The sequence below is a fragment of the Antedon mediterranea genome, chromosome 5 (genome assembly GCF_964355755.1).
Source record: "Antedon mediterranea chromosome 5, ecAntMedi1.1, whole genome shotgun sequence".
Lineage (NCBI taxonomy): Eukaryota > Metazoa > Echinodermata > Crinoidea > Comatulida > Antedonidae > Antedon > Antedon mediterranea.
Genome location: NC_092674.1, coordinates 20,621,787 through 20,639,269, shown reverse-complemented (window position 1 = coordinate 20,639,269; position 17,483 = coordinate 20,621,787). Strand labels below are relative to the sequence as shown.

General features: G+C 33.7%; 2 protein-coding genes and 2 non-coding genes across 4 annotated transcripts; all 4 read right to left on the bottom strand.

Moving 5' to 3' along the window:
- Positions 1–5,679: 5,679 nt before the first annotated feature.
- Positions 5,680–11,403, bottom strand: LOC140048743 (uncharacterized). The gene is made up of 5 exons (XM_072093521.1): positions 11,283–11,403; positions 8,638–8,777; positions 7,640–7,871; positions 6,929–7,102; positions 5,680–6,631 (listed from the first exon to the last, which is right to left on the bottom strand). Exons 1-5 carry the CDS (start codon positions 11,311–11,313, stop codon positions 6,528–6,530), a joined length of 681 nt encoding a protein of 226 aa, XP_071949622.1. The 5' UTR covers positions 11,314–11,403; the 3' UTR covers positions 5,680–6,527.
- Positions 11,404–12,341: 938 nt separating this feature from the next.
- On the bottom strand, positions 12,342–16,911 carry LOC140049180 (uncharacterized). The gene is made up of 3 exons (XM_072094000.1): positions 16,748–16,911; positions 15,358–15,525; positions 12,342–14,373 (listed from the first exon to the last, which is right to left on the bottom strand). Exons 1-3 carry the CDS (start codon positions 16,896–16,898, stop codon positions 14,201–14,203), a joined length of 492 nt encoding a protein of 163 aa, XP_071950101.1. The 5' UTR covers positions 16,899–16,911; the 3' UTR covers positions 12,342–14,200.
- Trnai-uau (transfer RNA isoleucine (anticodon UAU)) lies at positions 14,610–14,717 on the bottom strand. Its single transcript has 2 exons — positions 14,680–14,717; positions 14,610–14,645 (listed from the first exon to the last, which is right to left on the bottom strand). It is a non-coding gene; the product is annotated as a tRNA-Ile (tRNA).
- On the bottom strand, positions 15,049–15,156 carry Trnai-uau (transfer RNA isoleucine (anticodon UAU)). The gene is made up of 2 exons: positions 15,119–15,156; positions 15,049–15,084 (listed from the first exon to the last, which is right to left on the bottom strand). It is a non-coding gene; the product is annotated as a tRNA-Ile (tRNA).
- Positions 16,912–17,483: the final 572 nt, after the last annotated feature.

Genomic DNA, 17,483 nt, shown 5'->3' with positions numbered 1-17,483 from the left:
AAAGCGATAAAACGCATAGTGATACCGGACCGACAGACAGACAGACCGACAGACAGACCGACAGACAGACAGACCGACCGACTGACATAGTGAACTATAGAGTCGCTTCCACGCGACTAACAGACCGACAGACAGACAGACAGAGCGACCGACCGACATAGTGAACTATACTGACCGAAATTACTGAACATGTTTAAAAATGTTGAAATGTTTAAAAACATTTATTTTTTTTAATTTACACGTGCGTAGCCTGTCACTTTCGATGTGCTCGTATAACGTAATTTCGAGTTGAAAAGTAAGTCAAGAACACAGAAATCGGGCAAAAAGAGTGCGCAATAACATTTAACGCGCAGTGCGCGCGCAAAAATATGTGCACTCATGGCAATTTTGTAAACGCTTAAAATTGCCTGAAATGTACTCTTATTTCATCGAAAATAAATTTTGAAAATGTAAAGCGCGCGTACGCATGCGTTACATGCGCTACGCACGTAATTGTATTGCCATATGATGATTTATGCCCTGAAATTTATGAGTACCAAATTGTATTTAATTGTGATTCATGGTTGTGAAGATATGATTACAAACGTGATTTCGTTAAATCGTGCGTAGACCGCGTAATTTTTTATTGCGCACCGTGAAAACATAACCACATTGATTCCTGGCCATGAGGAATATACTGTGAAAAAATTGACCTAGCTAGATTAAACTGATATCAAGATAAGGTCAGAAAGCGATAAAACGCATAGTGATACCGGACCGACAGACAGACCGACAGACAGACCGACCGACCGACATAGTGAACTATAGAGTCGCTTCCACGCGACTAAAAACACAAAGAATACTTCTCCTGGCCATGATGGTATAAGTGCCCAACTCATAAAATCTGCTTCCCCGTTTATTTTAAAACCTTTATTGCATATTATTAATACGTCATTATCATCGGGCTGTGTCCCGGCTGATATAAAAATTGCTAAAGTTATCCCGGTATTTAAGAATGGTGTCATCTCAGAAATTTAATAATGATCGGCCTATTTCCATTTCACCCTTTTTTTCCAAAATATTTGAGAGGATTGTGTATGATCAAACGATTTGTTACCTCTCAAAATATAACGTACTGAGTAAAACACAGTATGGGTTTAGACAACACCATTCAACTAATCATGCTTTAATACAATCGATTGAAAAAATCACAAACGCTATTGAGAATAAAGAGTTCACACTAGGAGTTTTCCTTGATTTATCAAAAGCGTTTGATACAGTCGATCATGATATATTATTAGATTAAGTTAAGATTTTATGGTATAAGAGGAGTTCCGCTAAACTGGTTCTCAAACTATCTTAAAAAAAGACTACAATACACATTTATTGTTAATACTGCATCTAGTAAAATGACAGTAAACACTGGAGTTCCTCAGGGATCCATATTGGGTCCATTATTATTTCTTATATTCATTAATGATATTAGTCAAGCATGTAACCATGTAGACATGATTATATATGCAGATGACACAAATGTGTTTTATAGTCACAATGATATTAGTCAAGCTTTTGATACAATGAACCAGGAGTTATCTATACTTTCGGACTGGTTTATTGCTAACAAATTAACGCTAAATGTAAACAAATCAAAATATGTTATATTTAAGGCTAGAAATAAGTCAACTGACACTACCTCACTAGAATTGAGGATGGGAAATGAATTTATAGTAAAAGCTACTAAAGTTAAATTTCTAGGCTTATTTCTGGATGAAACTCTACCGTTTAATTTTCATGTAAATGAGGTAGCAAACAGTATTTCTAGAATAATTGGTGTCTTAAACAAAGTGAAGTCTATGTTATCAAGTAAAATCTTGTTAACGGTGGTATACAATGCACTTATACCTAGAATAACGTATGCTATCACAGTATGGGGTGCTACTTCTGCTACAAATTTAAACCGTATACATATTCTCCAGAAAAAAGCACTTAGAAATATTTGTCATGTTCATTTTATGCATCCTTCTCATCCACTTTTTATTTCGACCCAAACATTAAATATGTTTGACCTTTATACGAAACACACTGCTATATTTATGTATCAATATAAACATAATCTATTACCTGAATCATTTAATAACTTATTTAGTACATCTGCCTCATTCCATAATTACTCAACTAGAAACAGGTCAAACTACTGTCCACAACTAAAACGCACCAAAGTCGGACAGCAATGTATTTCCTACCAAGGAACACATATTTGGAATAATTTAACAGACTATATAAAACAATCCCCCACTTTAAGTTTGTTTAAACAGAGATTAAAGCAATATTATAACAATAGAAATATTTAAGTTAAGTAAATCACATTATGTTATTTTGGTTTGTTCTTTTTTGTTTGTACTAATTGTTTGATCTTTTTTTTTTAGGGTTACATGCTTAAAGCACTTGTGCTTATTTTGTATCCCTTTCCATTATCTTATTATTTGTATTGTATTTGTATATGTCATTATTTTGATTATGGAATAAAAATATCGATGAATTGAATTGAATATTGAATATTAATAAAGGCTTTAGATTCAGATAATATGTAGGCTAGTCAGCTTCCCCAAAGAAGGATAAACCATGGTAAATGCATTTTTTTGGACACATAAAAACATAATATAATGTATATTATATTAATAAAAGCTATACAGTATAATAATAATAATATTAATTTAATTTGCTCAATAAAAACGATTTCGTTTTAGTGTAAATGTAATCTAATGTGTTGTCGAACATGAAAATCTAGTCTACGAACATTAATTATTCTGTATGTCTTATACGCTATTATGGTATACCTTCATTATTTTTTATTACATTTCAGAAAGCATTACAAAATTAAATTAGACCAATAATTCTGCCGTACTGGATATTTTCCAATACCCAGATACATTCATATTAAACCTAGCAAGTCATTGTTCTTACAAAAGTTATAAATTATAATTATGGCATTGTTTTAGACATTCAACTAAAAAGTGAATTTTAAAGATTGACCAGCATAATAACCTAGGCCTTGTTGTTAGGCCTAGAATTATATTATCATTTTCAATAGATTTACGAAATCTGTATCAATTAGCGACTTGTTAAACTTTCTACACGTGGTCTATTCATCATCAAAGAAAATATAATAATATAAATGTTTTTTAACAAACTTACCTTTCAGGATACTTAGGCCTAAATTAAATTAAATTTTACTAGGACTAGTCTGTACTACTTACGACAGTGTCTTACTAACTTTAATGATAGCATCCTCCGAAGTAAAGCGTTTTGTTTACCATTCGTTCCTAACCAACAGCACTGCGTCAATATTCCATGCATGCGCGCAATACGCAGTTGTTTGGTTGGGCATGAATAGTTATATAGCGCGTGTGTGTAAATAATTCTTAGTTACCAAACGTGTTAACAACCGCGATCAAAACACTGGTACATGATAGACTATCTAGGCTAGTAAGACCAACGATTGTATATTGCAAGATAGATAACTGCGTGAGACGTTTGTAATCCATGGACGCCATTCGGCGGACAAATTTGAACCGGAATAAAGTTGTGTCAAAGCAATATCGTACGATTTTTTGGTCAAAGAACGAAGTTGTCTAACCACAAGCATGTCCAGATCCAAAGTGTCCAGATCCAAAAGAAACTTTTATTTATTTTGTTTACATAATTTCTTCCCTTTCCCTCAGGATGGTTAACCACAGATACTTCGAGGCGGACCGCAACATTTAAACCATTTACATTTTAAATCAAAATAGAAGGCGCAATAACCTATGGTATTTTTTCCGCCCGAATGGCGTCCATGAATTTATAGGGCACGTAGTATTATAAGATCTGTAATGTCATTATCGATACAGCCAAAACATCAAAAATATAAAATAAAGAACAGATAACACTACAACATTGCCTTACTCAGCAAACAGCGAGAGTACTTGAAGATTAAAGACAAATTGTGAGGAAATCCTTTCAAGAAATGGAACGAAATATAGCTAATGCTGATGCAGATTCCCAATATAATGATCTTATATAACTTGTCAATTTGAAATGCGTAATCCTCATAAGAGAACCAAATATAAATTGAGATTCAATGGTGGCTGAATAAAGCAGAAGAGCTGCAACGACTTGCCAATAGAAATTATTTTCCGCCACTAAGAAGGTATACTGTATGGCTCAATCAGTCATAAAGCCTTTTCTCAATATTTTTATCAGCGGTATACTCCGTCTTGTCAACCAGAGGCTACAACTTGGAATAGATCTCCGTTACAGAATTGAACGCCAAAACGAACACAATCATTTTAACAGTAAAAGAGCCGCAATATGCAGATGATAATTCCATTGTTGCGAATACCGAAGATTTACAGCTGATAATGAATACTTTCCATTATGCATCGCCATATACCTGATCTACATTTGGACTAAAGGGCAACACCAAAAGCTGTAATGACGTCATAAGACGGGATGTGACGTCACATACACATCAATAACCTCGCTACCAAATAGTACGGCTATACAGGGAGTTGTTACTGGCTACACGGTACCATCTTCGAGACGTCATATGGCTGCATCCGGTTTGAAATTTAAAACTCCGGCTCTACAGCTTTGAGGACATGTCCCTGTAGTATATTCAGGATACAACTCCCTGGTATATTCATGCCAAATCCCAGCTCAATACTACAACGAATAAGGGAGTAGTAGTACTTTATAAATCACACTTTTTACTCAATAGTGTCGGATGGAAGAGGAGATGATAGGAGAGAGTCCTAGACTCGGGTACCCCGATCAAAAACTCAATTGGATTGGATCCGGATGATCACATTCGATGGACAGACCTTGAATAACGTTTCACGTACTATGGTAGCTGCCTTTCATCTAAATCAGACAGAGATGTGGAAATACAGAAACGACTGAATGCTGAATAACTGCGTTATATTCTACAACACTTCGCTCCACTGCGTAGAAATTATTGCTTACTCTTCTGGTGATTATTATTGGTGTCTATTAGTTAATTACAATTAATAATTATCTTTCATAGAATCCAAGTCTCTGCTGTTTATAGTTTCCAAGATATGAACACTTTTTGTTTTAATGGTGGTCATTTTGAAATCAAGATGGCCGCCATACCGGACGTTGTACACTTGGCACCCGATATTTTGAATATATATACATCAAAGAAACTTTGTGGCAAGCGTCATGCTTTGGTAATAAAATGCACAACTTGGCTATTTTTATGGCGTTAACTGCTCTACTAATAGAGTTTAATGTTATGGAAAGTCATCAACAACATGCTAACATAATTTGCTCTTGTTATAATTGTCTGTCAGATTTGTTATGTGTTCTCTGTCATTATCCTCTTCTCAATTGTTAATGTCACTGTCCTTTTCTCAAACAGACCTAGCTAAAGATCCTGTATCTTTCTGTATGATCCTCCCTTCTTCCTTTACATTATTCGAAAATTCGTTATTTCTTTAGTTAGTTATTAGTGTTTTCATTCAAATACTGCTCAGTTGACACAATCGACAGTAGGTGTGTCATAAAACAAAATAGTGTTTTATTGCATTTTTTTTGGACTCATAAACATATAATATTTGTATATTAATATATGCTATACAGTATAACCTTATCGAAAATTGTATGCATGTTTGACAAAAGGAAAGCTACATACCATACTATAATTATATCAATTTAATTTGCTCAATAAAAACGATTTATTTTTAGTGTAAAATAAGTATTACAAATTGTAATTTAATTTGTTATTTAAAAAAATGAAAATCTAGACTACGAACAGTAATTATTCTGTATATCTAAGTATACGTACTGTTAACGCGTTTATGGTATATCGTCATTATTTCTTTGAATCCGACCATCAACGCAGTTTAATTCTTCCATACAATTTGCTGGTACTTCGTATAAATAATCCACATATTATATTAGCAAGATGCATAGCATTTTTAACAATAAATTATTTCAGTAATGAAACATAAATCTCCAAACATTTTGCGTATTAACAGCCTCAGTAATTATATTGTTGGTATGTTTTTGTTATCAACTAGGCTATATTTCCGTTATAAACTTACAATACCTCGACATCAATGCATTATAGTAGGCCTACTGCTTTACTGTATTCTTAGCAATGATGTTTTAGGTCAGTTACATTCATTATCAGACATTATAACGCTACAAATACATTTTAGACGATACAATAATAACAAAATGAAAACTGGCTACATAATTATAAATTAATACTAAATATTACGGTTTCGGAGGTTCAATTGTGCAGTTGTATAATGATCGGCTACGGCTTGGTTTTTTGTTCTGCGCTGTATCTGTTTTGGTGGGGGAAGAGCGTCCATTTTCTGTTTGTAGTTGAGATTTTTTAAAGGCTATGTTTTAGTTATCTATGGTTTAGCTGGTAAGCTATCTTGCTATTCTTACAAGTCACTTCTGTACGTTTAATATTAATTTGTATGTTTCTCATTATAACCACATGTATAACTCAACGCGCATGAGTTACGTAACTAGTACGGTAACGTCAGAATAGTCAGTAAAAGGCTTGTCAGTAAAAACAAACCAGATGGTGAGACCATATTAGAGGAATTCGGGTCATATTCGAATTCCGTTGCTGAAACGAAAAACACATTATTTAATTACAACCAAACAAATAAAAAGTATAGTATAGACATCAGTACCGTATTTTACTTTTGGTTAGTGTCTATCACCGGGTGCATTACTAAGGCAAGAGTCAACCAGCACCCTCCACTAAAGATGACATGCATTACTGAATCCAACTCGTTTGACTAAAGTCAGCGATGACTACTAAATAGGATGTCCACGGGGTAAAACATTTGACCATTATTATCTCCCAGACGCAAAAGCTACCTCGCGGTATAATATACCATGGCTTTCATAAACGTCTTACCTGGCCCATATCCACCACCTTCTACAGAACTTTCAAACGGCTGTAGTTGCACATCCGTCATGAGTACACCTATTCGAGATGTTCCAACATAAAACATAACTTCATCGGCAGCCAAGTGTGTTCCAAGCTTAGCCTTGGGCTGAACATCTTGTGTCGTCTCAATTACAACAGTTCCTACATATTAAAATAGAATTGAAGAGAAACGTCATAAATGATGGAAGAGCAAAGGCAAACGTACTGACAAGCATTTAAGAGAGTAGATGGAATGATTCGATGGAGATGAGGTTGACGACGGAAGGAGATCGACGGACTAGCATACATTCACTGTACACGCAGCAAGGATCGAGTGTTCTGTCCAGGTTCGTTAGGAGTGACAACCCGCTCATTAGCAGCATACCTATCATACAACATCATAACCATTTTGTATACTAATACATGCATTTTCGTAAACCTTATTTATTTATTGAGCAAATTAAGATTAGGTCCTCCACAGACCCACCGCAGCCATAGTACGGCGCCAACTATAAACGAAATGGGCTGAGAAGGACACCGGGGTAATCCTCTCCGGAAAATGCACTGTGTCAGTTGATAGTGCACTCGATTCAGATGATCTTTATCCAATAAGACTATTGCCTCGCCTTAACCGCTCGATATAACCGGTTATTATACCACTTCTTTAAAACAAGGCTTCCGTGTATAAATAAATATTACCTTCAGTTTCAGCAGGATTTTTAAACCGACTGTCAATGATGTATCGCACTGTAACTTTTTTCAAAAAGTATTCATCATTATTTATTTTCTCAAACTCCAGCGTATAGGCCCAGTAGTACGTGTTTGCATCTAAAGAGTTGAAAAAATATTTCAGATTGAATTCAACACGAGTGTCTGTACACACACCTTCAGCGCTTCTCCCTTTCGGCAAATCTTGTTCGGTGGTTACTGCCTGGTGATCAAAAACAGTTTGTGTTAAATATCTGTCTATGAAATGAAACGCATGTATCCGTAATTGTAGCTCGTTCTTACAACATTATACAATAAGGGTCTGTTTTCTATTACCATCTAAATAAATGTTCTATGCGTATTGATACTAAATGTCATAATCCATATATTGATTGTCGTATCAGTATTATTGGTACTGTCGTCATTATGATACAGTGTCAATAAATATAACATTTTTCTTGTGATGTAATAGATCATGTGTTAAATACAAAAATGAACTGTTCTGATACTCCTGTTAATACAGGCATGTTATTCTACCACTACTACTGTAATACAGTCTCAACGTAAATGTTCATAGGCGTGCATTACCCTCCGACAGCACTAAACGCTAAATTGTACATTTAGTGGTGCCCCGACAACCAATGTAAAGTGAATGAGCGTGTTAGTAAGTAAGTAATATTTATTGCTTTCCAAATACAGTACAAATAAATAAAACATTATAATGTAAATGAAATAAAAAGAGAAACATTAAATATAAAAATACAAGACTAGACAAGAAAATAAGCATGGAAAGCAGGGGATGGTCCTTTAAGCCCAGAGGCTTGTTTCCAAAGGGGTCCCCAACATAATAAAATAATATTTTTTCATTTAAAAAAACGGGAAGCAATAGGACCTAGATTTTATAGCGAGTTGTACAGAGATGTATGTGCTGAACCAATACATTGACTGTAGATCAAACGTCTCTAAACACTGCATGAAATAGGACTTACCGCTCCAGTACTATTTGTGTAAGGTATGGTGAAGCGAGCCCCAAACCTCATACGGAATCTGCACGTCTCTGTATTCAACGACCAGTCATCAACTGTAGGGTTAGCTCCGTTAACATCGTATGCCAAAGCTAACAGGAAACCTACAATATTTTAGGTTAAACAAACAAGATAAGGTATTTTCATCCCGTTTGAGGCAAATTATAAAAAAAAGTACTTAAACCTAGTGTCCGGTGTTCTATTTGCTCATTGGAATTGTGCAATTTAAAGAACCTAGTGCTTATTTCGGAAGAGTGGGGATACCGGTACCACACCGTATCCATCTCATCGAATAAACACCGTTTTTGTGGTAGACTGAAATACACAATGAACACACAGGAGACACTGGAATCTGTATATCTAATCCGTTATCGCATTCTATAAAGCGCATTATAAACTCAAAGGATTCCCCAGCCTTCCCCAAATAAAACAAGGAGCAGGGCAGAAAAGGCACTAGATAGCCTGGTACAATAATGTACAAGAACGTATCACTAAAGGCTTTTGGAGAAATCTATCGACCGTCTATCATGACATTAAATAGCCTACTTGTAGGAAAATGTGATTTCGGTATTTATTTCCTCTGTTAAATGGATTGTCAAGTCTACTTTTGGTAATTGCAAGTTTATGTTTATAATTAACTTCCTTGTTTCGGTTGGATCTCGACTTGGACATAAGGGAGTTTTTGCAATCTTACGAATACGATAACGAAAACGGATACGTCACGCACACGTATTCGTTTTTCGTAAGCCAGTAAAAATCTGTTTCGCATGGCAACGAAATATTGAGGGCGTCGTCCAAAATATTACTGCGGTAAATTTGAGCGAAGCGCAGTTACGTGTTGCTTGGTGCTTGGCTGCCTAGGCCCAGCGTAACATCAAAGCGAGTGAGGACTTTAAAAACTGCTATTTATCAAAATTGACCTGGCATTTTAGTAAATTACTTTAGTAAATTAATTTCAATAAAAGTATAATTATAAATTATTATAATCATGTTCAATCATTCCTGATTCAAATGCAAAATAGATCAAAAACTATACTCGTTTTGTAGTTACGAATATGACTGGTGATATTCGTCAACACGAATACGCTTTACGAATATGCTATGATCAGCTCAAAAGTTTCACAAATGTGTGACGTTTCTGTTTTCGTGATCGTATTCGTAAGGTTGCGAAAACTCCCTAATGTACCCGTATAGAGTACCATACATGTATAGGATATGACCAATATCCTAGTAATAAAGTGGCTAAATAAGTACAGGCTAACGTATTAAATTAAACGGCTGTGTATTATTTATTAAAAAAATATGTAAGATAATGAGATATTTTCTTTTATTTATTTTTTTTTCTCCTGGGTTTGAAAGCAGTAGACTTGTAATAATTAATATCCACCAAAATGTATTATTATAATAGACCAGATCATACGGTGTGTTCATTAATTCCATAGGTTAGTTTACTATCTGAAATGCGATTGTTTTGTTATCGTCTCAAAAAATGGTTAATACGTGTTTGATCCCAAAAAAATACTGGGGTAATAATGCTTGTAAAGCGCCTTTGAGCATGATTACTCATGAAAAGGGCGCTATATAAATGTGGTATTATTATTATTATTATTAATACTGTTCCTACAATAAAATAATCATAAAATAAATTTAAAGCTACCATACGGTTCTACATTTTTAAAATTAAATGTTATGTAAATTAGAAAATGGAAAAATAGACTATAATGATAGGTGTAAGTCATATATAAGTTTCGGAAATAAATATGGACAACTTCATAACACGAATTACAGTTCCGAATACTATCTGGATTAAAGTCATTTAAGTTCCATGTGAATATTTGGCTTATATGATGGTGTACCGTAATCGAAATCAAAACAAGCCCTTTTCTGCGTTTCTAGTTTAAGGCTTTCCGTTTCAGCAAGGACAATGTTATTAAAGTATCACCACCATACACATTATGTTAACATGAATTGTCCATTTTTATACAATTTATTGTGAATAATTATTTTCTATACGAAATCGATGTTCCATTTGTTATTTCATTTTATCCCATTGACCGTTTATAGCAAGGCCAAGCATCATATGGCATATTTTCATTCCTATCTAATCTCGCTTTGTAGTTTCAAATATGCCTATAGTGTTCGTGTGTTTGACCACAACCTTGTACTTAGGCTCAGTTTATGACGCATAGTATTTGAAACGACCAGCAAGATAATAATTCGTTCGTAAGTATAGCATGTAATGAATGAAAACTGACCTAAATTGGCGTATAATTATAGGCTATGTCAGACCAATGAATGGGTAGGGTTTGGGTAAATCATACCGGATTCCACTTAAAATAATAGTTGTCAGATCATGATAGTTAACGACTAGACGAACACAAAACAGTTAAACTTTAGTATTATTCTCCAATGGTAATATCCTGTTTGGATCATGGAAAGTAGAATGTTGCAAGTAGTAAGTAAGTAGTAAGCAGGCCTATTACTGTCCGCCTCATGCGTCGAGCAGTAGGCCTAGTATTCGGGGTTTTAAGCATTGATAACACTGCGTAGGTCATAATCATAGACTATAGCGTTACATTATTGTATAATTATTACTATAATTTACTTACCAATAAATACAATTATCTTGTTAACGTTCATATTGTTCGTTGAATAAACCGGATAAGAATGAAAGCCTTAAGTCGAATATCAAATGTTATTGTGCTACGAGCCAAGGCCAACTCAACTATGAAACGCCGTTAGTGACTAATGTTTAAAGCAAGAAAGCGTTTATATGTTACTATCTCGTCGGTCTGTTTGTCCAGGTTAATTTGTCTTGTCTTGGCATAAGTTCCTATGTTTTCAGCTGTGTGATCGTCTGTACTGTATGCCCTTCTCGCTCTATTGGGAACGAGTGTTCTCGGGTAAGGACTATAAACCGTATGTCCAGTGTACACATCTGGCTTATGTGCACTTTAAAGAACCTAGTCCATCTTTCGAAACGAGTACCCCGGTGTACACAGACAATTATCATAACTCATTAAGAGGGCCTTCTATAAATAAGGTGAAATAAAAATTAATGAAAACAAATCAAAATTGATAGTGAGACTATAACTAATTCATCGACTGATTAGCATTTTGTTTATGGCGTGAAAATACATGCAAATGGTGTAAACGGTAAATAAAATGTCACAATAAACTTACATATGTCTGCCAATCAATCAATGAAATGAATGAATGATAAAAAGGACCTTTTTCATCTTGACAGAACGTTGTTTTTATTTCTCCGAGATCAGGAAGAGGGGTTAGACATTCTACCGTGGTGCGAGGTTGGCCCCGTTTTAACAGACTCATGTATGAACTCACTTTATTTATAGGTTTTTTAATCAAAGTGGTAAATACAATTTACTATGTGAAAGAAAATAACAGGTTACTCTTTGATCCCTCAATTTAAATTGTTATTTTCTGCTAAAACGGATCTTATTTAATATTGGACAAAGGCTATATAATAATAAACTTCATGATAATATCCAAGTGTCGTTTTCTTACAAACATATCAATTCTCTACTACAAGTATCAATCACTAGGCCTACATAAATAGCAGTCACATTTAAATAATCAACATATATATATATATATATATATATATATATATATATATATATATATATATATATATATAGGCCTACGATAAAACAGGAAAGTGTTCACTCTCACTGAACAGAATATTGGATGCGGAAACATTAATTTATTAATTTTAAATAATAAAGGTATACCGACCATAACCTTGACATATACGGAAGCCGGTTATCTTATACCTAACAACTTTATTCTACATAAATTCATTGAGATTAACAATTTCTTGTCTGTCACCACCATTAATTAAATATAAAAAATAAACCTACGATTAAAATGTATTAAGTTAACCCCTGTAAAACAGTGGCCATCTTTGCTTTCATTGAATCACAAAGGTAAATAATAAAATGAGCACTGTCATGTTCTAATGAGTCAATCTCGTCATTTAGGCCTATGCCCTAGACAATATCACAATTACGTATTCCCGACGAATAAAACGATCTCAATCAAACGTTATTTCAAATAAGCTTAGGCCTAAAGGTGTTTCATTTTGATTTATACAAGGAGAACCAACGAACAAAAGTAACAATTTTCATAAATGTTTTGTTGTTATTATACCTAATGATTTAACTGAAGTCAAGTCTATCACAGTAGTAATTAATGTTCTTGTCACCCAACATATTCATAAAGAATAGGCGCGCTCACTATACGTTTTCCGAGTCACAATACATTAGATACATGATTAACATACCTGTAGCATAGGCACACAGGTGCATGATACAGTATTAAGCCTATTATATATACCGACTTACTTTACATTAATTTCGAATCTATTTCAGGTATTTAACAAAACAAACTTTGTTTATATATTATTTAATATATACAAAATGTAATTATATATTATTTAGTAATCTGATATAATTGCATAACCTGACGATCATAACATAACCAACGATTATTATTATGATAAACATTGTATGTGTTGTTTTAATATCTTACAATATAGGCCTAGAGAAAATACAAATTTATTTAAAACTCTAACATTGTGTCTTTAGCGTTATACATTTCTTTTATTGTTAATACGTACATATTAATTTGTATAATCATTAAATTATGAAATTTTATTTTAAAAATAATAATTGTTAATAATTGTTTTGCACTTACATAACTTTCATTTATGGTAGCCTTCAGATCTAAATGCCCAGACCACCACATATTACTTAATTTTTCCTATATACAAAAATTGGTAACAAAAATGTACGGAAATGGAAATAAAGTTTATATTTATCCTGCTATCGTAGATCATAATCATTATACACATGTTCAAGTATTGTTAATAGTAGACAATAATGCACATGTTTCATGTATGTTAAAAGTTCACACAACTGTTACGGGATAGCAGTATAAACATTGAACAGTGAGATACGGTAGTCTACACCGGTCAACTCATTCCATACGTCGTACTAACTCTGTGTCCAAGTTAAATTTCAATAACATTACGATCATTTTATAGCTCAAGGTTTAGTAACTTATCGCACTGGTTTATTTGGTCCACAAACTATGAAATAACTATTGGTATTTTTGATTAAAAAATTAATACCAGCTCTTAAAGCTGTTTACAAAACATTAGGCCTACATCGTTTTGTCCAACACCAATAGGCCTATTTTACACACGAAAGTGTTAATGGTAAATTATATCTTGATCGTACAATGATTTTAAACCGCTACGGTCAGATCAGACGAATAGTAAAATTCGATCATTTTTTCCTGACAAACCTCTTAATAGCAATGATGAGTGAAGTTATCGAGTACAATTGTTGATGTCATACAAAACAGTAGCTTGTTTTCGCCATTCACGAATTTTACACGCACTGCATGAGTAAAGGATTGGTGGTATAATGATACCGAATTATGTATCCAAGTATCAGATACATCACCGCGGACATGGAAGATCAATCAACAATACTTCTTTCTAGTTTCGTTGGTAGCTTATAACACCGTGGCTTTTTTTCTTTCGATTATATAAAACGGCAACAACAATGCCAACGGCCATAGTTACTAGTAAGATGGACACAACAACAGCTACTGTGGATGAACCTGAATCGGACGGTAAATTCTTTTTAGTGTATTTCAAGCATGGCCCTCCTAAAACATAAACAAATGTTATAGTCGTAAATATTACATAGACTAAATTGAATTATTAAACTATACTGCAGAAATGTTTAAAGTATTGATTAAATCAATATAAGAATAATTATTAATTGTTTATGAAGGTTGTCTCTTCTACGACTGCCATTCACATAATAGTTTTCTCGTGTTTTGTGTGGGTCTGATTTTACAATACAATTGCTTATTTACACCGCAAAAAATAACAAAAAATATTCCTCAGGAGAGGATCGAACTCTCGACCTCCGCATTACCTAACCAGTAAAGGCGAAGCCATGTACTGTTTATAAGTACGGCGCGCTGACCGGCTGAGCCACTGGGGAACACATAGGTAATTAGCCTACAAATAGACAAGATCGTCGTTTACGACTAAGTTCTCAGGACTGTGCATCTAGAATCACTCTTTATCCAATGATTTATTTCATGAAAAATATTAAGAAAGTTAACAAAGTACGGTTTTTAAGTAAGGTCTACGGAACACATAATATGTAAAAATATATATATATAAATAGACCAGCAGATATGATTAATAATAATTTGTTTGTGAGATTCGTCTGTTCTACGACTGCCATTCTCATAATAGTTTTCTCGTGTTTTGTGTGGGTCTGATTTTACAATACAATTGCTTATTTACACCGAAAATAACAAAAAACATTCCCCAGGAGAGGATCGAACTCTCGACCTCCGCATTACCTAACCAGTAAAGGCGAAGCCATGTACTGTTTATAAGTACGGCGCGCTAACCGACTGAGCCACTAGGGAACACATAGGTAATCCTACAAATAGAAAATATCGTCGTTTACGACTAAGTTCTCAGGACTGTGCATTGATCTCGAATCACTCAGTTAATCCAATGATATATTTCATGAAAAATATTAAGAAAGTTAACGAAGTACGGGTTTTAAGTAGGGTCTACGAAACACATAGGCCTAATATAAGAATGTAATAAATAAATACAATTACTTGTTCCATATCCATTATCTGGTACATCATGAGCAAATGGTTGTATTTTGGCATAATATAAAGAGACTTTAAGGCCATCCATCTGGTACTCCACCGAATCACAAGAAAAATAACTTCCAACTTTAGCTGCTGTACCAAAGGTACTTTTAGTATGCTTGTACCATTGCCCTGGTGTAAAAAAACAAGTAATATGGTGATGGTAATGCTGAAGATGTTGAATGATAATGATACTGAAGAAGATGAATGCTTATAATGCTGAAGAAGATGAATGCTTGTGATGCTGAAAATAACGAATGATGTTGATGGTGAAAATAACGAATGGTGGTCAATCTGAAGATAATAATATGATGATGATAATGATAAGTGATGACTACGTAAACACTACAATGGTGATACAGAAGATAACGATTGATGTTAATGCTGAAGATGATGAATGAATTAATGATGGTGATTCTGAGTATGATGAATGATGGTGATAATGAAGATTATGAATGTTGGTGATGCTGAATATGATGAATGCTGGTAATGTTGAAGATGATAAATGCTCGTTATGCTGAAGAAGATGAATGACGGTGAAGCTGAAGATAATGAATGATGGTGATGCTCAAATTAATGAATGATGGTGATGCTAAAGATGATAATTTATTGTGATGCTTAAGATGATAAATAATGATGATGCTGCTGAAGATAACAACATGATGGTGATGCTGAAGATAATGAATGCTGGTTGTGCTGAAATTAATGAATGATAGTGATGCTGAAGATGATAAATTATTGTGATTCTTAAGCTGATAAATAATGATGATGATGATGATAATAACACGATGGTGATACTGAAGATGAAATATGATGGTGATATAGAAGATAATGATTGATGATAATGGTGAAGATGATGATGATGCTGAAGATGATGAATGATATTGATACTGAAAATAATAAGTGATGGTGATGCTGAAAAAGATGAAAGATGTTGATACTAAAGATGAATGCTAGTGATTCTGAAATTAATGAATGATGGTGATGCTGAAGATGATAATTTATTGTGATGCTTAAGATGATAAATAATGATGATGATGATAATAACATGATGGTGATGCTGAAGATGAAATATGATGGTGATATAGAAGATAATGATTGATGGTAATGGTGAAGATGATGGTGATGCTGAAGATGATGAATGATGTTGATACTGAAAATAATAAGTGATGGTGATGCTGAAAAAGATGAAAGATGTTGATACTAAAGATGAATGCAGGTGATGCTGAACAAGATGAATGATGGTGATGCTAAAGATGATTAAAGCGGTGATGCTGAAGAAGATAAATGATGGTGACAACTTACAGGTTACATGTACTTAAACTTAAATAATAATCTAATGTCAAAAACCAACCTCCGTGTAAGGCAGTTATTGGAAAGTTATCGTCAATAACGTATTGTACTGTTGAGTTTTTAATCCTATATTGCAAATCATCTTTTGCAAAGGCGATTGAAAATTCCCAGTGCTGGACAAAATTATTTGGATCTGGAAAAAACTTCAGCATGAAGTTCGAAACATTTCGGTTGCATTGTGAACCTTCGGCCACGGCCTGGTATGGCACGTCGATTGTAAGATGCTCTTTCTAAAATTAAAAATAAAATACATATTTAAATATTATTACTACAAAAACAAATATTTAAGCAAAGAAAACTGGTTTGCGTAAGTCTGTCCTTAAGTCTTCTTGTCTAGTTTTCCCATCGAATTGAATAACAGTCGTTGTACAATGTGATCGTAGATAAACACAACATGACAGCTTTTAGTAACTAGTGTAGATATTCACCACAAAATCATTCAAACTGACAAACTCGGATTTTGAAAAAGATGTATATTATCCCCCTGAACAAAAAAATGTTTGGTTTACTATTCCATTTTTATGTCACATAATAATTATCCGCTTTGACCAAAAATTGGTTAGAACCAAAATGTATTTAACTGGAAAAAAAACTGTAATATAAAGCAAAAAATAGTCAAATTGGCTTCAAGCCAATGGGTTTTTAGTTTAATTTAACCATTTATTTTGTCATTTTAGAAGTGAACACATTATGTGTTTCCTTTTTTTTCTACGGAAGTGATTAACTTGATTAAAACT